This window comes from Cervus canadensis, chromosome 31, assembly GCF_019320065.1.
Source record: "Cervus canadensis isolate Bull #8, Minnesota chromosome 31, ASM1932006v1, whole genome shotgun sequence".
Taxonomy (NCBI): domain Eukaryota; kingdom Metazoa; phylum Chordata; class Mammalia; order Artiodactyla; family Cervidae; genus Cervus; species Cervus canadensis.
Genome location: NC_057416.1, coordinates 1,491,969 through 1,515,004, shown reverse-complemented (window position 1 = coordinate 1,515,004; position 23,036 = coordinate 1,491,969). Strand labels below are relative to the sequence as shown.

Here is a 23,036-nt window from a genome sequence, read left to right as displayed (position 1 = left end):
TTCATTTGATTCAAGCGATCGAAGAGCAGGGATACTTTTGCACCAACTGGTTCTCTACAGAGAGCTGGACACAGGCTCGGCAATGGGACAAGCCCGGGTCCTGGAACGTCAGCCCTGGAGGCCTGCCCCTAGCCCCGCCCTCCTGTGCGGAAGGATCCTGGGCGGGGGGCTTTTCCATTCGTGTACTTGGCGCACTGTCCAACTGGCCCCCAAACAAGATAAACTGGTCTCTGCAGCACACAGGTCCTCCGACACCTGTTCTCCATGATGCTGCCATGAGAAACGTGGTCTGCAAGGTTCTAAGTCCATCACCCTCCTCAGGTATCCTCCGGGATCTGGTCCTGACAACTCCCTGGGGCTCGGGGCCAGCTCCCACAGGAAGCGGTGCTGCGTCTCAGCCAGGCGTCCCTTCATTCAATTCAAGGATGAAATAATATCCAAACACTCCAGCGGGCTGTGTCATCGTCTGGCTGTCCACGTCTGACAGCTAGTATGTCTCCCATCTCCAATGGGGAGCGTTGACTTTGGAAGCCCGCTTTAGCATTTGTGTTTTTCAATGGTAAGCATCCTAGGAATGATTTCTCAAGTAAAATCACAGTGATAATATCTCATGAGTTTGATATTGAAGGAATGAAAATATCACCTCGGTTCCATTTCAAATAAAAATTGAGCATAAATAATGAAAGTCTGGAGAAAAATGTACTGTCATGTGAAAAGCTCGTGTCTTTACAAGAACACTGTTTGTTTCTTTTGGACCTCACTTCTTCTTCTCCTGCCATGCCTCCAGTCTGCTCCTACAAAGTCAGGCAATCTGGAGCCTGGTTTTTCCTAAGACGCTGACCCAAGTTGCCAAGACATCCTGTCGTGTCAGGAGCGGTCACGGGCAGGCGCACAAATCCCCAGAACACACCAGCTGAGACGGCAGAGCTCTGTCCTCAGGACATGCATGAGTCACGCTGAATTTCTAAGCATGCTTAACTGACCACTTTAATGACCACTGCCACTTTAGGAAGCATAACCTATTCCCCGCCCACCCACAGATCGCACAGGCAGGTTCCCTCCCATCACTGATTCATGAGGAAACCACAGTAAGCTACACGTGACTTCATCGACTTCTGTGCCAGTAACCTTCAGTGGGCACTTTTGCTGTCATAAAAAAAAGTGGATTGGATTCAGAATCCAAGTCAGTTGGCCTCTCTTTATGAATATATATTTTATCCTTAAATGTTTAATAAATAGTAAACCCTGCCTTTTAACCCTTGTGCCCTATCACAGTAGTGAAACTTCATGTTAGTTTTATTAATGGTATTTTGGAGTTCACAATTAGACAAAAGTAGTTCATTTGCTGAACTACACTATTTTGTTATTGTTTAATTGCTAATTCATGTCCCACTCTTTTGCAGCCCCACAGACTGCAGCCCACCAGGCTCCTCTGTCCAGGGGATTTCCCAGGCAAGAATACTAGAGTGGGTTGCCATTTCCTCCCCTAGGGGGTCTTCCTCACCCGAGTCTCCCGTATTGGCAGCAGATTCTTTACCGCAGAGCCCCCAGGAAAGCCCCAAACTACCTTGCTCCCTCTCGTGTCAATATGCTGTCACTCTGCCACGCTTTCTTAGAATAATGGTTGTAAAAGTAAAGTTCCCTCAGAGTTACAGAACTAATATTTAAAACATCACAATTAGTGGGTTCAAACTACACCTGTATGTTTTTCTTTAGAACTCTCAGACAAGAAAGGATTTTAGTCCCCTTTCAGGGGGAATACTGCTCTCTTCAAGACCACTATAAAACATCACTGCGGCTGGGCACATCTGGCCCCGCTTTCAAAGCAGGCGCGCACCAGGCCGCTGTCAGCCTCTCCTGATCTAAAACCCAAGTAAGAGTCAGTCACTGCTACACCTTTGAACATAATGATGCTGCTGCTGCTGCTAAGTCACTTCAGTCGTGTCCGACTCTGTGCGACCCCATAGACGGCAGCCCACCAGGCTCCCCCGTCCCTGGGATTCTCCAGGCAAGAACACTGGAGTGGGTTGCCATTTCCTTCTCCAATGCAGGAAAGTGAAAAGTGAGAGTGAAGTTGCTCGGTCAGGTCCGACTCTTCGAGACCCCATGGACGGCAGCCTACCAGGCTCCTCCATCCATGGGATTTTCCAGGCAAGAGTAAGGAGTGGGGTGCCATTGCCTTCTCCAGAACATAATGATGAACACCCTTTAAATTGAAAGTATTAAACCCACCTCAGTTAGGTGATGAGAGGGACCTGCTTCCAGGTGTGTGGACCTCTGACCCCGTCTGGGGCCCCTGCAATGACAGGAAATATCTCCAGTGCTCACTGGACAGAAGACCTTATTGGGAATCAAAAATTTCATCTTTAATACTTCTTACATTTGGAGTTGAGCCAATTGCAAGTTGAGCACATAGCGCAGGAACTTTTAAACTAAATTAGAAAAGCTTTAAGAGCTTGATTTATCGGTTATAATTTTAAACTCCAAGCTAAAAATAGTATGACCTTCTTTCAGGTGTTTCCAGGAATATGGTTCACACTGGCCTCATTTAGGACTCCAGTCTAGGAGCCCCTCCGTGTTTCCCAGGGCCTTCTCAGCGGGCAGTAACAAGGGGGCTGGCACCCCGCAGCCCACAGAACTCAAGCCCACCCACTGCACCCGGAAGCGCAGTCTCTGATTGTTTCCTTCTTTCTCAGGTATGTTGTATCTTATTTGCAAAGTTATTTGCTCACATCCTGCATCTTAATCCATCGACCCCCCCTTAAGCAAAGCAAAGCAAAGCAGAAGGAAAGCAGAGTAGAAAGGGGGCCTTGAGGCAGCGTTGGACACGGTCTCCCAGGCCCTGCAACAAGCACTACCTCCTAAGTGATCCCCGTGGGCAGCGCCCACCCCCGACCCTCTCCCCTCGCCTCCGCTCCCCTTGCGCCCTTCCGGGTTCCCAGTTGGGACCTCGGCCCACCGGGCGTTCCCTGTTTCGGGCCGCGGAGGGACATGCCGAGTGACCACCCGGCCCATCTTACGCAGCGCCCTCCTCCCCTCGGTCCGGCTTCTCCTCCGGCAAGTTGAGCACGAAGGGGAAGAGCAGGCCCCGGGCGTCTGCCGGGGTTTGGAGCGAATGGAGCTCAAAGCTGCCTTCCGGGCCCGTGTCCCCGGCGCCGGGCTCGCCCTCGGCGGGCGGCACGAAGCGCCAGGTGCCCGCGCGGCTCACGCAGTAGATGGTGCCCTCCAGCGCGGCGCAGCGGAAGGGCTGCAGGCCCGAGGGCGCGCCCGGGGGCCGCAGGTGCGAGGCGCAGCGGCTCCACTGCTTAGCCAGACAGTGGTAACGGAGCACGCTGACCCCCGCGGCCTGCACGGCCGCCGGCGCGTCGCCGCGGGCCCCACACAGGTCGAAGCGGTAGATGAAGCCGTCCAGGGCCACCATGTCGGCTGAGCGCTCGCGGCTGCTGCTGCACGGGCACTCCTGCCACTCGTCGCGCCGCGGGTCGTACTTGAGCAGGCGGTAGAAAAGGGAGCCCCCGGACACGTAGATCTCGCCGTTGCACGTGGTGGCCTCGTGCGCCACGGCGAAGGCGCCCCGGGGCAGCGGGGCCACGGCAGCCCAGCGGTCGGCGCGCGGGTCGTAGCGCTCCACGCTGAGCAGGCACTCGCCGCCCACGGCGTACAGGTGGCCGTCCAGGGCCAGCAGTTGCAGCTGCGAGCGCGCCTGGCGCAGCGGCCTCACGGTGCTCCAGCGATCAGTGGCCGGGTTGTAGCAGAAGACCCGGTCGGAGGGCCTGGCGCGGCCGTCGGGGCCCGCGGGCCCCACGCCTCCAGCCACGAAGAGGTAGTTGTAGAGCACGCAGAGGCCGCAGCCCCGCGCCGGCGCGCCCTCCGGCAGCCGCGTCAGCTCGCGCCACTCGCCGGCCGCCTCGTGGAAGCAGTAGACGGCGGCCTCGCCGCGGCCCTCCGCGTCCCCCGAGGGGCTCTGCGGCCGGCTGCCCGCGCGCTCCCCGGCCGGCCCGAGGGCGGCGGCCAGCAGGCGGGTGCGGCCGGCGCGTAGGCGGCGGCGCAGCAGCAGGTCGCGCTCGGCTCCCGACAGGCGCCCGAAGACGGCAGGCTCGCGCAGCACCTCCAGGTAATGGTCGCTCATGAAGCGGTAGGCGGCCTCGCGCAGCTCGGCCAGCCGCTGCCGCTTAGCCGCGGTCAGCACCTCGAAGCAGTTGGCCAGGCTCAGCTGCGGCGCCACAGCATCGGTGGCGCGCTGCGCGGCGCAGGGCAGCTGCAGGCGGCGCGCGCCGGCCACCACGTCGGCCACGTTGTCGGGGCGCACGCCCGCCATGCGCCCGCTGTACGCGTAGGCCAGCAGCAGCCGCAGCGCCGCCCAGCCCACGCCCTGCACCCGCAGCACGTCCCGGGACGCGCGCGCGCGGAAGTAGTCGCTGCGCGCCGCCAGCACCGCTTTATGCGCCCGCAGCCGGCGGCCCGAGACCTCGATGAGCAGGTCGGGCTCTCCGTGCTCCGGGCCGACGCCGGGGGGCACGGGCGCGGGGTCCGCGGGCTCCTCCGGGGACGCGGGCTCCTTGGCCGGCGGGCGCTCCCCGGGAAACGCGGGCTCCTCGGGGGACGCGGAGTCTTCCGGGGACGCGGCGCCCGCGCTGCCGACGCCCCACTGCCTCTCCACCACCCCCCGGCCGCTGCGACACGAGGGCGGCGAGGCCGCTGCGTCCTCCGCCGCGGAGGAGGCGCGAGACTGCGGCGGGGAGTCGTCCCCGGAGCTGAAACACAGGGACGCGCTGAGGCTGCAGGGTGTCTGCGCCGGGGACGCCGCGCCCTCCCCCTCGGCCGCGTCCGGCGGCTGCAGGCTGCCCTCTCCCGGAGCCTCGGGAGCGCCGCCCCGGCCCCCGGCCTGGCCGCACGCTCCGTCGCCCGGGTAGAGGACGCAGGGGACCACCGGGCTCTCCATGCGCGCGCGCTCGGGCGGCTGTCCCCGCTCAGCAGCCCCGCATCACTCCGCCCAGACTCGGGCCGCCCAAGGTCGATGGCTCCTCCGGGCTCCGGGCGCGCGATCAGACCTCACTTGTGTCCACAGCGGGTTTCGCTCTCGCGCCGCTCGGCTCGCGCCCGCCCGCCCGCTCTCCCGAGAAAGGGGTGTGTCGGCGGGAGCGCGCTCCCGCTCGCGGCTGAACTTGTGACCCCCAGCGCGGCCTCCGCGGGCTGGCGGCCGTCTGCCCGGGTCTGTGCGGTCCAGGCTCCGCGCGGCGGACGGGACGCTCTGGGCACGGCTCCCGCTCTGCGGGCCGAGCTGTCGGGTACTAAGCACCGGGCCCGCCCTCTCTCTCCGAGTCACCGTCCATCTGTTCGCATCCCATCGCGTCCGCGCTCGGCGCCGGGCTGCGGCCCACGCTTCCCAACCCTGACTTTCAGTCCTGCTTTACAGGCACCCGCCCGGGGAGCTTTCTCCTCGTGTGTGACCCCCGTTCGCCATTAGGGCTGAGCGGGGGGCCTGGCTCGGCAGTGTTCACCTGGGGCGGGTGGGGATGCGTAATTCACTCGCCAGGCGGGCGTTAGGGCAAGTCAGTGCACACACTAGACCCGTCTTCCTCACTCATCCACCGGGGACCTTCCTCTTCCTTTGTCGGAGTATCAGGTGTTTCCATGTCGTATCACCAGCTCTTCGTGTTCCTGTTTACGGGGAAAGAGAGGATGTTTGAGTTTGCATTTTCCATAGGCGATTTCATGTGATACCATCTGTCCCCAGCACCCCCACAGGCTGTAGGCTTCAGATTTGGTGGGAAGGGGATTTTGACTTTTCAGTGCTGGAGAGATACTTCAGTGAATATTATTTAGGAATTAAAAGACTGTTCCTCCCCTGATTTGTGAGGCCTGTAAAGAAGGACCCGGTTCAGCCAAGGGCCTTAAATATTAATACATTGGGTTGAACCACAAAACTGCTGGGTTGGGGATCAGTGACAGTCAATATCAACCGTTCCCAAACTCCAAGCTAATGAGATGTTATGTGTGAAATTAAGAACTCTCACTGAGAAAAGCATGGTTAGCCTATGACACCTCCTCAGTTCTACCCTGGGACAGTTTTCCTGAAACCTGATCCAGTCAGCTATCTCAAATTTGGTCACAACCAGTATTTAAAGAAAGTTGCTGAGCCAGGGCTCTTGTGTGGGCTTGGCCTCCGAGGCTCCAACCTGAAACCCGTTTGATCGGCTCTTTCTCCGCACCGCACCTCTGAAAACCTCCAAGAAAGGGACGCTCCAAAGAGCACACATGCCCCCAAAGAGAAGCCAAGACGAAACGAAACAGAGAACAAAACCCACGTAACTCCTTGGAAGGCAGAGGTGAGCGCCTGCAGATGAATCAGAAGAATAAACCATCTTTCCTAAATTGGCCAAATCTTCACTGAGACTCGGCAGCCTGGAGGGGGGCTCTTGGCATAAGGGGTGGGGCAGCTGTGCTCTGGTTTTCCTACAAAGAGGCTGTGGACAAGAGAAACCCGCCAGATGCACGCAGCCAGGCCCGCCGTCTTTCCAGGCTGTGTTCGCCTCTTAGACGAGATACAGTGACATGTAACCACCTACCCTCAGCTGCTTCTGATTCTCTGCTAACCATACTTAATACTGTTACCTGATCCCTATAAATGTGCAGGGCTGAGTGTATGTATATATGTAAACACTCATCCTTGCCCGGCTCTTTCCTGCGGCCATGTTAGGAAAAAGGCTTTCCTATATTCTCAGAAATACAAGTGTCTCAGAGTTGGAAATTCTAGATGTTCAGTTCCCTCTCCCTTCCTCTGTCTCTCTTCCCCTCCCTCCCTCTCTATTTCCCAGAAACTTTAACAGTACCCTGTGGGCATATTCCCACGTGCAGAGCGCTGTCTAGGACGTGTGGAAAGGCAGCGTGGGGACGGTGGGGACAGGCTGAAACTCTGACCACAGGCGTGAGGGTCATGGGGGTGCTGCGTGTTTACTCAGCTGTGCCCCAGCCCGCGGAGCCGCTGGGGAGGCGCTGTGTCCACTGAGGTGGAGATGAACTCCGGCCCCTGGTGACCGGAATGTGATGACAGACTGGAAACCGGCACAGATTTTATAAGCAAAGGTTCTGGCTTTTTCCCAAAATGCCAGAGGTGTTTTCTTAGTCAGCTGAGTCATTCAGGGGAAGTTAGATAAAAAGTAACACATACTTACATATCTTACTCAAATATATGTGTACACCTCCGTCTGAAATAAAACCAGAGAACGGGCTCTCTGATTTGCCTCTCTCTTTTCACACTTTCTCTGTATGGTGTGGCCAGTCTTGGGCCTCAGAAAACTAACTAGTTTTTGGCCAGGAAAAGAGTTCCAGAACTTCCTAGTTCCCTCTCTGGCCTGACTCTCATCAGAATGTGCACAGGCCCAACCCCTGTGGGTTCTCCTCTTGGAAGTCATCACAGACTCGAAGCCAAGGCAGGGCATGGGACTCACTTGAAAAGCCTGAGTTTGGAACTCTCATGTTTTAAAAGCTCTCCAGAATCCATTTAAAGCCTGAAAGAATCGGGCAAAGCAGAAATTTTGTCATAGCTGCACTGGGCAAGAGCTGCGTGATGAAACAGACACAATCTAGGCGGTCAGTGGCCTTAGCAGGCACGGCCGTGCCCACTCCCCGTGTGCCATCCGCTGTCTGAGGGAAGGTGCTGCAGGCTGACAGGTCTGCCTCACCCCCACCCCGACACACGGCGCAGGACACACGGTCAGCATCCCCAGGAGAGAGCAGGGGACCACTTCCTTTCCCAAATGACGTTCAAGAAACTCAACTTTCAGAGCAAAACCCTCTCCCCCAGAATGACCCGTTACTGTGGTTTGGCCTTAAAATGGATGGGAAGGAATCAGCCCATTTTGTGTATAAGAGTCCTCAGAGGCATTGGCAGGTCTGCCAAGACGCTCAGGTCAGGTTGCTTTGGTTGGAAGTCCGGGATTTCCAAAGGGACTTTTCCCCATGTTGTGCTTGGCTCTGGAATCAGAGTCCCCCCCCTCGGAGGCTCTGGGAGGATCCTGAGCCTGGCGCCCGCCCTGACAGCAAAGAAACCACCAGACTCCCCGCTGACCGTGGCTCGGGAAGGGCCTCCCCCGACCACCTTTCTGGGGCTGTTAGATGAACAACCGCCTCTCCGCCTGTGGTTGTGACTGACTGGAGGGATGTGTCAGCAGAGGTGTGGGTGTGCGATAGTAACAGGATCCTTCCTGACTATTGGTGAGAAAATATTTTAATAGGAACATGTCTGCTTTAAATATAACTTAAGTAGCACTTCCCGTGAAGGATATACATCTCTTCTCCACAGTGTAAATACCCAAGCAGAAGTTTTTAGCCTCTTCCTGTGAATTTCTTCCCTCTCTATATGAATTTTTTTAAAAAAAAGACTGTATGATTTCCAAATGTGGACATTATTTATGCACTTAATGTGGACATCAGATCATTTAAAATTAAGTATGTTTCATTATCATGATATAGGTTGCTAAAAAGAATCTCCCTTTCAAATAAAGTCAATTTTTTAAAAACATTAATGAACAGACTTAGGAAGTTTATCTAAAGACCTGCAGCGCCTGTTGTTGCAGCCAGTTCCTTCTGGGGGTCCTCTGGGTCAGGCCTGCCGTGTGTGTAATCCGAGTGTCCAGCCACCTGCTTTTGACAGCAGGGTCTCAGGACCACTCCCTGACCCTGCCCGCCGCTGATCCACACACACCAGGACGACCCCACCCACACAGTGAGCAGCCAGTGAATCCTGGGATGACGTTAACCTGAGTCTACTCTGCCAGCCTACGGCACTGTAATTTTTAACTTGCTTTTCACGAAGGACATTTCTAAGACTCCGCAGACTGTAAGGCAGCCTCAGTGCAGGAGTGGCCGTGACACAGTTCACGCCTGTCTCGTCTATCCTCCAGGAACTGCTGTCGTATGTTACACACGTGACCCTTGCAGGAACCCTTCTGTGGGGCTGCAGTTTTTAGCCCTGTTTTGCCAGAGGAAATGAGATGTGACGCGGTCTCACCAACTTCATATGATTAACCAGCCCAGCGCCTGGCAGGTGGCTGAGCCAGATGGGGCCCACGGCCTGGCTCCAGCATCCATGCTGCCCAGCGCCCGCCCCATGCTCCGGGTCCTTCTGTCTGCTACTTCTGTTTTGGTTTTTTTTAAATTTTATTGTGTATTTTGGCTGTGCTGGGTCTGCAGGGTGCCAGCGTTCTCTGGTTGCAGTGCAGGGGGGCTGCTCTCTAGCTGTGGCGATGGCCTCTCCTGTTGTGGGGCACGAGCCCCAGGGCCTGCCGTCTTCAGTAGCGGTGGTTCCCTGGGCTCTTGAGCACAGGCTCAGCAGTTGTGGCGCACAGTTGCTCCAAGGCATGTGGGATCTTCCTGGACTAGGAATCAAACCTGAGTCTCCTGCGTTGGCGGGCGGATTCTTTACCACTGAGCCGCCAGGGAGGTCCTTCCCGTCTGTTCCAGTTTTGAAGGTGAAGCCCGGGTCTTTGCCGCATCCGCGTGCCTGGCTGAGGGACACCTACGAGACGCTGGTGGGTCTGGTCCGCTGCCCAGCGTGTCCAGGGGTCAGCATGCTGACGGCGCGGGCTGTCCCAGCCTGGAGAGGGAAGCAGATGGAGATGCAGGCAGGTCTGGCGGGAACGGGCTGCTGGGGCTGTCTGTGTGGGCGTGATTTAGGGGAATAACAGCAGGCTGACTCTCTGGCAGGGATGCACTGGTGGAAGTAAAATTAGAGAATTTCCTGAAGAAAAGCCTTTACGTAATAGCTGTTCACAAAGTCCAAACTCCTTAGGCTGGAAAACAAGGCATTGAGCCGTCTGCTCCCAGGTCTGCCCTAAGCTCGGCCCTCATCCTTGGCCAGAAAGGCCTCTCCACCCGCGGAGTGAGCACAGAACTGCCTCTGCGCCCTGGTGAGCCCCGTGAGGCTGTGTGTGCGTGCACACCCCACACACATGTGCCTCTGCGTGCAGACCCCATGCCTTGGTGAGCCCGGTGAGGTTGTGTGCATGTGTACACCCCACGCAGGTGTACCTGTGTGTGCAGATCCCGCACCCTGATGAGCCCTGTGAGGCTGTGTGTGCGTGCACACCCCATGCAAGTGTGCCTGTGTGTGCTGATCCCGCGCCTTGGTGAGCCCTGCATGGCTGTGTGCACGTGTACACCCCACACAGGTGTACCTGTGTATATAGACCCATGCCCTGATGAGCCCCGTGAGGCTGTGTGTGTGTGCACACCCCACACAGGTGTGCCTGTGTGTGCTGACCCTGCGCCCTGATGAGCCCGGTGAGGCTGTGTGTGCGTGCAAACCCACACAGGTGTGCCTCTGCGTGCAAACCCTGCACCCTGCCCTCCCAGAGCGCCGTCAAGAGCACGGCCTGCCAGTCCTCCTGCTGCAGCCACATTGCCTCAGTTTATGCGGGAGAGAGGCCCCAAGGGTCAGAGAGCCGAAATCAGGGGAGCGTCTCTGTGCCCTTGGCTGTCGCCAGTGACGAGCCATCTGGGTAAGATGATGCCCGGGGTGAAGGGATGAGATGTACATTAATCCAACAGGACAACTAGGTCATGAAGATCTGTAGGAGAGCTTCACCACTCCGCCTCCCTTGTCAGATCATAAGTCTTTGTCTATATTTGAGAGAAACACACGGTGTCAGAGCATCGTGACTCACGAGACAGCCCTTGGTAGGAGATGGACTCTCACTCCTGAATCTGCACACTAGAGTGGGGGGACTCGGGGGCATTGCTGCTTCGGGCTCCGGGGACCCTGTGCCTTCAATCACCACCAAACGTGACATCACACAGACAGGACCCGACTTGGTGCCGTTACAACATGGTCCTGTGCTCCACGGAGTCACAGACCCCGAGGAGCTGAAAGGAGAACAGGTGGAGATAAACGTGTGCATTCGTCACTTGGAAGACTCCCAAGTGAGATGAGTGCAAATGACACCCTTGGTTTCCAGATGCGCCTTCAGGGAGCAAGGCCAGAACGCGCTGCAAGAGAAACACGTGCCTCTTGTTTGCAGCTCAGGTTCAGGAGATGTTGGCCTGGGCAGACACGACTGTGAACACTGCAATCCCACACGGGACCACCGGGGCTGGAAAGAGGTGCATGGACCACAGTCCCAGCAGGAAACCTGTAGCCATGAGACCCAGTTCCGAGCAACGGTTGAGTAACCTGAACTCTTCTAAGATAAGGCTGTCTTGTGCATCCTCTGAAATCAGAGGTGAGCTCTCCAGCAGAGATGGGAAGCTGGAGTCAGAAGTGAGAGACTTGCCTGGGCTGAACAAATTCACACTTCCCCCAGTTCTTCAATCTGTTAAAGTCCCATTAGCGGTGATAAATAATTAATAGTATTCTGTCACTTACTTGGTTCACATATTGAGCAGATCTAGCTGAACACCCACAATGTTTCAGGAAGTGCCCTTGGTCCTAGAGGGTAGCAGGAACCAAAAAGACTTGACCTTGGCCCCCGCAGAGCTCCCAGTCTAGGGAGAAAGTAAACCTAAGCCATCATTATACAAATTCTAGTGAATTACAAACCACGTAAACAAGGGTCTGAGAGGCATGATAGACCTGGTTTCTACTGGCATTGGGGAAGATTCCTGAGAGCAGGAGGGAACCAGACACAGGGCCAGCAGAAGAGAGAATAGACTCCTTGGGTTGGAAACAAGCTTGACCAGTTCAGAAACTGGAGAGCCTGGCGCGGCCAGGAGCCCCGGGGTGAGCAGGGCCGGGCCCCACCCCACCCTCACATCCAAATGACAACAGGCATCCTCTGATGGCTTCAAAGAAGTGAAGGGAGGTGACAAGGCAGCCTGTTTCAGAAAGAATGCTTTGTGTCCTTCTGTACAAAAAGCTTGATTAAACGTCTTTTAGACTGATTTTCCATCACTGCCAAAAGGACCACACACATTAAAATGGATGAACTACATCTACATGTACCGGTGTGAATAAATTCCAAACACATAATTTTGAATTTTGGAAGGTTTGCCATTTGCAGAAAGATGCCATATAATACGATCTTCTGCTCATGCTTGGGCTCAGTCATATCTGACTCTGTGTGAGCCCATGGACTGTACCCCAGGCTCCTCTGTCCCTGGGATTCTCCAGCAAGAATACTGGAGTGGGTTGCCATTTACTCTCCCAGCGGATCTTCCTGACCCAGGGACTGAACCTGTCTCCTGTGTCTCCTGCATTGGCAGGTGTATTCCTTACCACTGAGCTGCCTGGGAGCACCATAATACTATTTACATACATTTAAACATGAAAAAAACAACAACTGTGTGTCACTCATGGAAGTGTGAAAGGGACAGGATTGGTGGGGGGTGGGGGAAGTGTTGTCCACCTGCTGGGTTAGCACCTGGTTTCCTAAGGATTTGAAGTGTAAACGGCAAGATGATAACATGTATTACAGCTCACTGGGATAACATTGATATTTTAATCACATTATTAATGGTGTTTGATTATTTCATAACTTACAACTTAAAAATGTTATCCCATATGTGTAATGAGTATTCATCAATTAAATAATCAATCTGGACTGCGACTGACTCTCATGGAAGCCACACATAATTAAGTCACTCACTAGGTAACAAGACTCCTAAGTTGCCATATTCTTAGTGCTAGAGTATGTGAGTAAAGTCAAGGTCAAACTGAAATGTGGAGAAGTTAAATAAAAACTCACATTTTATAATTTTCAAAGCTCTAAGCTCTTGGTTTTATAGAGAGATTTGTCCAAGATCACACACCCGTTGCTGGCAAGTTAGAACCCAGACCCCTCTCTACTAATCGCACTTGCTTACTTATCGCTGTTGGCACGAATGGACCACAGCTAGAAAGCCCTGTCTCTGACCTCTGTCCTGCTTTGTTGTGGTTAAGATGTAACAATAGAGCCCCCCCACCACCACCGCCCCGCCCGTGTCCTCAGGTATCCTGCCGGTTCCCAGAAGCGATGCTCTTGACCTAGGCCCGCCCCCTCCGGCTCAGCAGGTCCTGGGAAAGGGCCTGAGTCTTGCCTGGAAACCGCAGCGGAGCAGAACCGCCTTCTGTTTGGCTGTCAGGAGACAAGGAACCTGGCGGAGAGCTTACAGGGAGGAATTCATCCAAATTCAACATGTGATCTCTGTCCTCTAAGCAACGAGGGTGGCGGACGGGACGCGGAGGCAGATGAAATGCCAGCTCGTCTCTCACTGTTGACACCTGGCTTCTGAAGCAGAAATCCAGACACGGTCTGCCAGTGGGAGTTCCTCCATGTGAGCATCAGAGAGGTCTCTCCCATCAGGACAGTCCTGAGACAGCCAGGAATAAGTGGATGCAAAAACGAAGTATTTAAATGATCTTGAGACTCAATCCAAGGAAACTATTGGGTTGCCCAAAAAATTAGCTAGGGCTTTTGTTACATTATATAGAAAAACCCAAACATTTTGGCCAACCCAATATATTATCAACCTGCTGTCTTTGCAAACTCTTTGAAAGTGAAAGTGTTAGCTGCTCAGTTATGTCCAGCCCTTTCTGACCCCATGGACTGTAGCCCTCCAGGCTCCTCTGTCCATGGGATTCTCCAGGGGGTAGACTGCCATGTCCTCCTCCAGGGGATCTTCCCAACCCAGGGATCGAACCCGTGTCTCCTGCATCGCAGGCAGATTCTTTACCACTGAGTCACCTGGGAAGCCCAACATCTGCCTAAATAGAGTTTATAGGTGACGGCTGCCAACATACTGGTTTCCACTGCATTTCCCCCAAATGTGGGTGTGGAGTCGGGGCTGCGGTGGGATCAGGGTGAGGGGTCACCTCAGTCTCAGGAAGAGGCTATTTTGGGAAACAGCACTCCCACTCGGGCAGACACCACAGGCGGCCAGGCAGTAGTGACTCTGGGGAGGGTGTGACACCCCCCCACACACACATACACATCGCCCTTTCCGCCGTCTTCTGGGGTCTGGAAGTCTACAAGGAGGTGGCCGCACCCCGCTAGTGCAGGAGGCGGCTGTGATGCCCCACGGCCCAGCGGGGTGGAGGGCGTCTGCAGGTCTGGTCCCAGCACAGCCGACTCCGGGAGCCCCTCACACAGCGGGCTCTCCCGGGCAGGGTGGGCTCCACCGCGCCAAGGGCCTGGGCCATGGCCAGCACCCGGGGGCGGGGCCCTCTCTCCCAGGCTTTCCGCCTGGGCCGCTGGCCTTGATCTCTTTAGAGTTATGCAAGGAAGCCCTGCCCCACACCGCCCCGCCCTCGGAGACCAAAGGGCCAGCGAGGCTGACTTCTCCCCACACGAGGACCCTGCGCGCGGACCTGGACACCCAGCCTCGGCGGGACACGAACCTCAAGGGCCAGGGCGCCGGGCCGCGGGAGGGTGGGCGGAGGGCCGCACTCAGCACCTCGGAGCGGGCAGCTCAGCCTGGGAGCCCGCAGCCGCGGAAGGAGCTGGAGGGGGCGCGCCGGATGGCGCGGGACGTGGCCCATGGTCCCCGAGGCCCCTTGGTGCAGCCTGGCCGCGTGGACAGGATGAGAGAGGAGGGGCGGTCACCTCCCGGGTGACAGCGGCCCCCGCGGGTGTGCCCCCGGATCTTAAACGCTGGTCACTGCGGTGAGGGAGGCTGTGCCGAAAACGGCAATCACGCCGCTTCCGCTCTTAGCACGCACACTCAGGGGCCTGGTGCCCACGTGTGAGAAGTCCGGGGCCTCCGGGGACCCAGCTGGAGCCCAGAGAGACAGTGCTGCCAGGGGCCCAGCGCCGCCGCCCGTGCCCCCAGCTGGCAGCGGATGTGGGCGGCCTCGAGGGCATCCATCGAGCTTCCCCGCCAGACTGCCCAGCCTACAAGTCTACAGGGCACGGCAGCCCTGCAGTTTTGAGCCGGCAGGTCTGGAGTGGTCAGTTATGGGGCCGCCTGGACGGGGCTGACAGCAAGGCAGGAACAGCGCGGTGGCCCCAGCTGGGCTGGCAGTGGGCAACTGCGTCAGGGCTTGAAGGACAGGCCGGCCGGGCTCCTGGACTGGGCGCTGGGCGGCAGGGCTCAGCAGCACCGCGGCCCGCGATGCCAGAGAAGAGGGTGCTCAGTGGGCTGGGGATGACGCCAGAGGAGACTTCCGGGGGGCCGGGGCGGGGGTGGCTGCTGAGTGCTCTCTGTGTGACCTGAGAGAAGAGGGGAGCTGGAGAAGGAAGGGTTTCGTTTTCAAGTGCAATTTGGAGGAAACATAAAGGAAGCAGGCTCACTGGGTTCACAGATGAAGCTCTTCTCCTTTCCAGCGCCTCCAAGACTGTCGAATTCAGACCCAGCTTCAGAGCCAAGATCAGTCCAGGCAGCACAATCTGATCTCTCCTTAAGACCTCCTGGTATCTGAGGGGCACCAGGCAGAGGCCCTGGAAGGGTCCTGCGGTAAACAACAGGGCTTCTAGGAATTTTAAGGATGCTTTTCACAGCAGCCTTGCAGGGAGTCCAAGGTGGAGAAAGGACTGAGTGGATTTCTGGATGACACCTTTGTCTAATGGCTTCAATCCCAGCAGATCCATAGAAAGCCCACAGTGTTTTTAAGATAATTGCACAGGAAGAGATTCTGCCAGCTTGGAGTCAATGGGACAGATCAGCTCAAAGAGACCAGGAGGCAGGCTGAGAAAATCACTCAGCTGCAAGCACCAGGCACTTTTTATGAAAAAGGGAGGACGACTTGGAGGATCAAGAAGACAGAGCCAGGAGCATCTGAGAATCACTCCTGGAGCCGGAACGGAGCCCGCTTGTGTCCGACGGCCCTGCAGGGCTGCCCACGGAGCAGCCACTGCGTGTCGCCCTTCCCATCTGGACAGGACAGTGGCGATGCATCAGCCTGGCTGGGCCGCCACACCCAGGTGTTTGCTCAAATGCCAGGTATTTCTGTGAAGGTATTTTTAGATGAAATTAATATTCAGACCAGCAGACTTGGAGGAAATGTCATTACTCTTCACAGTGTCTGAGACCCGCTCCCTGGTTCACAGACTGTGTCTTCTCCTGTGTCCTCAGCTGGAGGAAGGGCTGGGGTCTCCGCGGGGTCTCTGTTATCAGGCACTTAGCCCATCATAGGGGCTGCACCCTCACGACCTCATCACCTCCTGAAGCCCCCCACCTCCTAATACCATCACCTGGGTGTTGGGCACAGCATGTGCATTTGGGGAACACACAGACACTCAGTCTGCAGCAGCCACTAGGTTTGTCGGTTGGTCGTCAGACGACCCCGCCGGCTAGAGCGGGCTTCCTGTTATCTGTGCTGGGCACCGCGGCCCACGGGAAGCTACCGGCCACCCAGTGTCATAACAAGGCTCGTGCCTGTCAGCGACCATTCTGACGTCTGTCTGAGGAACTGGTTGTGGGGGCCAGGGCGGTGCGGGGGGCCCAGCAGGGTGCTGCAGTGGGAGCAGGAGGCAACCCTGGCTTGGACAGAGGCAGCAGCTCGGCGTCTGCACCGTAGCCCCGCGACTAAGGGCTCTCAGGGACAGCGCTGAGGGCACCCCCCTCAGCACAGGGGCCCCTGCTTACACAACGCGAGTCCACGTCCTCCCCCTGGGCAGTCTCACTCTGTGAGCCATGTGGTCTCAGCTCTTCAAAGTTAATCCACGTCCTACTCCATCTAGGCCTAGTGTGTAAAGCTCCGTCAATTTACAGAGGAAATGCCACAGTTAATGAGGGATAAACGTGTATTAAGTCACAAATCTGACATGGCCAGGGTGCCCATCGGCCTGCCTTCTTTCTCTGACACGCCAGCGTCTCTGACCACCATCTCTGCGGGGTGGCCCCTGTCCTCCTTTGCTCGGCTTCACCCTTCAGACCCCAACTCACAATCCCTGCATCAGATGCTTTCATAGGGGTTTGTTCCTTTCCTTCAGAGACACTGCCTGCTTATTACCACACACGAATTAACATCACTTTCACCATATCAGGACCCAAGCTGCCGCGAGACAGTTTGGGGGAGACAGAGGCTGTGTCAGTTTTAAATGCCATTATACTCCCAGCACCTAGAACTGCGCCTGACCTGGGTGGGGCAGACACTCGATAGATGTTTGTGAAAGGAAGAAATTGGTTTTTAATCCATTGAATATTGTATAAGACTTGCAACGGTTTCAATTTCCAAAGTGCTGTTTATTTTAATATTCTTTCCAGCAGGAGCTGGCTTGCTGGCAAAAGGCAAACTCCTGGAAGTTCTTAGTTTATCCCAAAAGCCAGTGCTCATTGTTAACTATTTAACAAAGAGCTGCGGGTGCCAACACTGTCATTTTAGAGTAATTACAATAATTCCAAGAGAAAAACCGAGTCAAGGCCCCAGTGGAGACACTAATCCCTGAACTCCCCAGAACAGAGCCGCCCAGGGTCAGCAGAGGAGGACGCGCTGGGGGACAGGGTGGGTGTCTGGTCTGTGCCCCGACGGCCCTGCGGGCACCTCTGGGGCAGCCCCGCAGCTGTCCTCCTGGGCCACCACACCTCCAACTAGGGAGGCCAAGGGGCATTACAGCCGCCTAAGTAGTTCCAGATTCACCGCAGAGCTGTGATTACAGACAATTTATGCTGTTGGTATTTAGAAAAAAACTGAAACAGGATCCCAGATGGAGGCCCCACAGCACGGAGGGCCGCCTGGTTTCAGCTCAGGGACGAGAGTGGACTTGGAGCTGAAAGGAGGCCTCCTGCTTCCCCAGTGCCAGCGTGGCAGCTTGTATGAGCACATACGGAAACGGAGCGATGGGGCTGCCAGGAAGATGCTCAGGGACGGAGAGACGGCCTCACCACGTTCCCAGACCCTCTGTCCTCCCAGCGCTGGAGCCAGCAGCCGGCACGGTCCCACCCCAGGAACACCCAGACACTGGGATCACAGGGGACCGCACAAAGCCAGGCTGCCCCAGCAGCTCATTCTGATGAACCACGGACACTTCACTGTCTCCTCCCCTCCTCCCATACCCAAGAGGGCCTTATGGCCTGTAAGCAAAATCTCTGAACTCTTTTCATTGCATTCTAATTATATTATCAGCAGTATCCCCTGCAATTGACATTAAAAGGTGGAGAGACTTTATTTCTTTAAACATTTGCTTTGTTAGTCCCCAAAGGGACAGCTGGAACCTCCTGTTGCAGTGCATTCAGGGGACCTGTCCCTGGGCAAATCTGAGGGATGGAGTGCTCCCTTCTGCATTTCCCGGGTAGGGAGGACTCCTAATAATAGGGCACCATTAGCTCAGCCTAAGAGGCCAGGGGAACACTGGCGGTCCATTAAGAGTCCTAGTTGGAAGCTGAGTACCTGCTGGTTGACGCCAAAAGGAGGGAGGCGGCCTGATCACAGGCTGGGAACAGAGTGAACTCGCACCCCCCCCCCCACCCCCACTGAGGGGCTGCACAGGGATTTAAAATCTGCCTGCAAGGCGCCTTTAGTGCTTTGAGCAGAAATAATTATTACATTGATCTATTCTTTTCCTTGCCCTTAGAATAGATGTGGGGGTGGGTGGAGATAGAGGATGTGGTTTTGTAGGAACCTAAGAAGCGGTGGAATTTTTTTTTTAACTTACTTAAGGCTACAGGAGCAACCACGCCAGAGTGGCAGACACTGCCGGACCCGCCTGAATGAGGTTGGGGGGCGGGCGGGAGGCTTTCCGCGGAAATGCATTTAACCTCCCCTTCAGACACGTGAGCCGGCCACACGCTGTCTTTATTGAAACGCGGCTTCTTCTCGCGCCCGCCCCCGGCCATCGTGATGTCAGGCACGTTCCAACCCAAGCGACAAGCACCGCTGGTGGCCCGTCTGGTCGGTCAGTGGGGCAGACTCCGAGAAAAGAAAGTGCTGGGCTACCTTGCCAGCCCAGCAGCCCGCGAGCCCCCAGCAATGCCGGCTGCACCAGGAGGGGCTCCCGGGGGGTCGTGGAGGGCCCCGGGGGGTCCGCAAGGCAGTCAGGGCGGGTGATGGGGGCGAACCGGCGAGGAGCCCCTGCACCCACTCCGGCACTTCCCACCCCTCCGCGGTCCCAGGTCCGGGAGGGCCCTCCCACCCGCTTCCTGTGGCGCCGAGACGGATGCTCCGGAGGCAGCGCGGCCCGGCCATGGCCGCCCGTGAGCCAGGCCCGCGCAGCGCCGAGCACAGGCCCAGGCACTCCTCGGGAGCTGGAAGTGACCGGCCCCGCTGGCCGCAAACGTGGCCACTGGGCCGGGCCGCCTCCCCAAGGAGCGTCCGGCCTGGGGCGCGGGGCGCGGGGCGCGGGCCTGGCTCCTCCCCGCCGGCTCCGGCCGCTCCGCCCCCGAGCTGGCTCCGGCTGGGTTGCGCTCGCCGAAGCGCGATCGGCGGCGGGAACGACGGAGAGACCACGGCTCCCCTGGGGCTGTGTCCTCGGAGGCGGTCGCCGCGGGCACGGCGCAGGGGCTAGTCGCCCCCCGCTTCCGGCAGCAGGGCCCGGGGAGTCCCCGCGCCGCCCCCTCCACTAGGCACCCCGGAGCCGGAGCCGGGCGGCACCCCACACCCCACGGCAAGCAGGGCCACCGGGCGGTCTCCCCGCGCTCCCCACCGCCCCCGCCCGGGCGGCCACCCCTGTCCCGGGCAGTGCCCACTCTCGGACCCCGGGCCCAATTACCCTCCGCCTCCTGGGCCGTATAGCCGCTGCCTGCCCCTGGGGGCCCACCCCTACCTCGCAGGTCCGCGCCGCGCCCTCCACCCGGCGCCCTCCCGCGCCCGGGGTGCGGAGCCCTCGCCGGGGTCCCCGACGCGCGCGCGCCGGCCTCTCCCGCGCACCTGTAAGAACGCCGGGGGCGGGCGGGCTGCCTCCCGCGCACCTGCGCGAGCGCCCGCGGGGGCCCGCGCGTCTTTCCGGGTCCCCGCGACGCCAGTCGGCCCAGCGAGTGCCCCCGGCGCCCCCGGCCCGGGCAGCGCGCGCTCGGCCGCCGCGGCGGCGGGGCCCGGCACTCACCGCGTCCTGGAGGCCGCGCCGGGCGCTGGCGGATCTGAGAAACGCGCCGAGGCGGGGACGCGGGCGGGAGGGCGGCCGCAGCCCGGGGCCGGGAGCGCGTGCTCGGGAGCGCGCCGGCGCGCCCCGGCCCCCGGCCGCCAGCCCAGAGCCCTCGCCGCTCGCTTAACCCTTTCCTGGACAGGGAGGTCCCGCGGCCAGCCGGCTGGACGCGCGGGAGGCGCGGGCTGCGGCCTGGACCCCTCGCACCGCGTACAGACTGAGTTTGAATCCAACAGCTCCGCCACTACCGAGCGAGAAACAGGTTCCCGCTGGCGTGGGCCCCGCCACAAACCAGGCTCTTTTGTGTCCTAGTCCCCCCATCCCCCCCGAAAAAAGAATATACATAAAATAAAATAATGGAATTTAGAGTTTAAGTTTTTGGAAAATTAGGGACGATGCGTTGTTGAAACATTTAGTGGTTAAAAAACTGCCTACATCCGTACAGACTCCGGAGTAAAAAGGCAACATTGAGAACTCTCAAGTAGAGGAAACGCTGAAACTTGTTCTTGTATCTAGAAACGTGGCCCCCCACCTCCAGGTCCCCGCAGCGGGGACGGGGCGCGCAGGACGACGGGGGGCCCTCCGAACCTGGACCGCGAACCTCGGGGAGCAGCAGGACACGAGGTGCGCCCCCCCAACCCCGCCCCAGCCTCCGCGGCTTTGTTACTGAACACAGCTCTCCTGCAGGGTCAGCTCTAGTTAAGACTGGACCGCTGGGGCTTCCCTGGTGGCTTAATGGTAAAGAATCTGCCTGCCAATGCAGGGAACATGAGTTTGATCCCTGGTCCAGGATGATCCGGCATGCCTCAGAGCGACTACACCACCACAGCTCCTGAGTGGGGCTCTGAAGCCTGGGAGCCGCGACTGCTGAGTCCACATGCCCTAGGTCCCGTCCTCCACGAGACAGGCCGCTGCAGTGAGAAGCCCTCCTACCACAACTGGAGGGTATCCCTTACTCTCTGCAACTAGAGAAAATAAGCTCGCAGCAACGAAGTTCAATCACATCTAATAAATAAATTTTAAAAAAAGACTGGACCCCTGATGGTCAATGTTATTTTTAAAGGTTTTGTGAAAAGTGATGATTAAATTTCCATAGGCACGGAAAGCTTATGTCTTTACTGTTATTTTTAAAAATTTTGCCTTCGTCAGTCTTCACCAGTTAAATGTTAACGTGCTCTTCGGTTTTCAGTACCAGAGTTAGTGCCCTGAGACCATCCTTTAAAAGATCGTTTAATTACTAAGTACAATACATCAGGATTGGGGTTAAAGGAGGCAGACATAGAGCAAACTATTGGGAAATAACATCCTTAAATTATCAATTAATTCTAGCGGATGCAGACCTTTGGATGCTAAAATAACTCCTATCCTGCACCATTTTTATTTTACCCAACTGATGTCAGAAGTATTTTAGAATCTTCTGGGATTGTTTTAGTGCATCTCTGAAAGGTAAAAACTTTACCTTTTTCAACGGAGATTGCGTATAACCAGCTTACCCTACACCGTGATTTGAAGATATCTGGAGGGGAGTTTAAATGTATACTCTCCCCGAATCTTCTCAAGAGGAACGCGGGCCTGACCGTAGCCTCACAGCACCATCTGGCTTCCTCGGCCACCTGTCTGCATCAGCCTCCAGGGGCCACCAGGCCTTCCCCGGCCACAGGTGCTGTCACCACTGAGGTCCCGGTCTGTCCTCTCCACCACTCTGCCAGCTTCCAGAGATCCACTCGTAAGTCATATTAACTTTTCTCCCCAGCAGATTTACAATACTTGGCATATACTAGGTTCTCAGTAAACGTTTACTGAAGGAATGAAAAAATAAATGAATTAACTTGAAACACCCGTGCAATCTCTATACCATCTAGTGGAGAAGCCGGGTGGGGAACCTCATTTATTTTCAGACTTCAGATGTTTTGCTTTATTTTTTACTTTTTGACCACGCCATGCCATATGCGGGATCCCAGATCCCCGGCCAGGCATCGAACCTGTGCCCCCTTCAGTGGAAGCTCTGTGTCTTAACCACTGACTCACCAGGGAAGTCCCTAGATGCTTATTATTTTTTTTAATGCACGCTGGCCCCAATGTGATCAATGGAAAATGCAGAGAAACATTCAGTTCAGTTCAGTTCAGTCGTGTCTGACTCTTTGTGACCCCATGAACCGCAGCACGCCAGGCCTCCCTATCCATCACCAACTCCTGGAGTCCACCCAAACCCATGTCCATCGAGTCAGGGATGCCATCCAGCCATCTCATCCTCTGTCCTCCTCCTGCCCTCAATCTTTCCCAGCATCAGGGTCTTTTCAAATAAGTCAGCTCTTCGCATCAGGTGGCCAAAGTATTGGAGTTTCAGCTTCAACATCAGTCCTTCCAATGAACACCCATGACTGATCTCCTTTAGGATGGACTGGTTGGATCTCCTTGCGGCCCAAGGGACCCTCAAGAGTCTTCTCCAACACCACAGTTCAAAAGCATCAATTCTTCAGTGCTCAGCTTTCTTTATAGTCCAGCTCTCACATCCATACATGACCACTGGAAAAACCATAGCCTTCACTAGACAGATCTTTGTTGGCAAAGTAATGTCTCTGCTTTTTAATATGCTTTCTAGGTTGGTCATAACTTTCCTTCCAAGGAGTAAGCGTCTTTTAATTTCATTGCTGCAATCACCATCTAAGAAACATTACATATATTTAATTAGGAGTTCATTCAAATGCCAGGGACCTCTAGATTTCCTGAAATTGAACCTGGGGTATAAAAATGTCCAGAAGCACTAGCTATCTTAAATATTTTTTAAAGACATCTATCTCTAGAGTCTTTCAAGAAAACTATTTTGCTATTTAAATTCTCATGGCTCAGAGCCTGCTCTTGATGGTAGACTTCAATTGTGCAAATATATCACTGTGCAAAACTGTGCCCGAAAAATAGAACTAAAGCTCATGGAATCATCCTTGTCACGATGGTTAACAGGCCCCTGAAGGTGACCCAGGTCCCAGGCTGGGGGCAGTGGGGGGAGCTCAAAGCCACATTTGGAAGCTTCCTAGAGCAGGGGGGAGAACGGGACTTTGGAATCTGGCTGGTGGGGTTTCTAACACCAGTTTCACCACTGCA

The 23,036-nt window shown here is 56.5% G+C and overlaps 2 protein-coding genes across 11 annotated transcripts; one reads left to right on the top strand and one right to left on the bottom strand.

Annotated features, from left to right (window-relative positions):
* Positions 1 to 2,680: 2,680 nt before the first annotated feature.
* Positions 2,681 to 20,024, bottom strand: KBTBD11 (kelch repeat and BTB domain containing 11). 10 transcript variants are annotated; one of them, XM_043454286.1, is made up of 2 exons: positions 19,896 to 20,024; positions 2,681 to 5,661 (listed from the first exon to the last, which is right to left on the bottom strand). In XM_043454286.1, exon 2 carries the CDS (start codon positions 4,940 to 4,942, stop codon positions 3,017 to 3,019), a length of 1,926 nt encoding a protein of 641 aa, XP_043310221.1. In that variant the 5' UTR covers positions 4,943 to 5,661; positions 19,896 to 20,024; the 3' UTR covers positions 2,681 to 3,016. The 10 variants fall into 10 exon arrangements, with proteins under 10 accessions (XP_043310221.1, XP_043310216.1, XP_043310223.1 ...); XM_043454281.1 differs by having other exon boundaries at positions 2,681 to 9,598; positions 19,896 to 20,011; XM_043454288.1 differs by lacking the exon at positions 19,896 to 20,024 and adding an exon at positions 19,721 to 19,849.
* LOC122432274 (collagen alpha-1(I) chain-like) lies at positions 5,018 to 20,964 on the top strand. Its single transcript, XM_043454077.1, has 12 exons — positions 5,018 to 5,288; positions 9,466 to 9,626; positions 10,357 to 10,502; positions 10,719 to 10,923; positions 14,084 to 14,473; positions 14,629 to 14,853; positions 15,747 to 15,869; positions 18,702 to 18,887; positions 18,967 to 19,251; positions 19,359 to 20,196; positions 20,451 to 20,558; positions 20,698 to 20,964. Exons 1-12 carry the CDS (start codon positions 5,018 to 5,020, stop codon positions 20,727 to 20,729), a joined length of 2,970 nt encoding a protein of 989 aa, XP_043310012.1. The 3' UTR covers positions 20,730 to 20,964.
* The last annotated feature ends 2,072 nt before the right edge of the window (positions 20,965 to 23,036 follow it).

Excerpts from the sequence above, each read along its gene's own strand:
- KBTBD11 (XM_043454286.1), bottom strand. The coding sequence starts at position 4,942 with ATGGAGAGCCCGGTGGTCCCCTGCGTCCTCTACCCGGGCGACGGAGCG.
- LOC122432274 (XM_043454077.1), top strand. The coding sequence starts at position 5,018 with ATGGCTCCTCCGGGCTCCGGGCGCGCGATCAGACCTCACTTGTGTCCA. Across the intron at positions 14,854-15,746 it reads CTGCAGTTTTGAGCCGGCAG|GGCTGCCCACGGAGCAGCCA; the intron begins GTCTGGAGTGGT and ends ACGGCCCTGCAG. Across the intron at positions 19,252-19,358 it reads CCCGAGCTGGCTCCGGCTGG|TCGCCCCCCGCTTCCGGCAG; the intron begins GTTGCGCTCGCC and ends CGCAGGGGCTAG.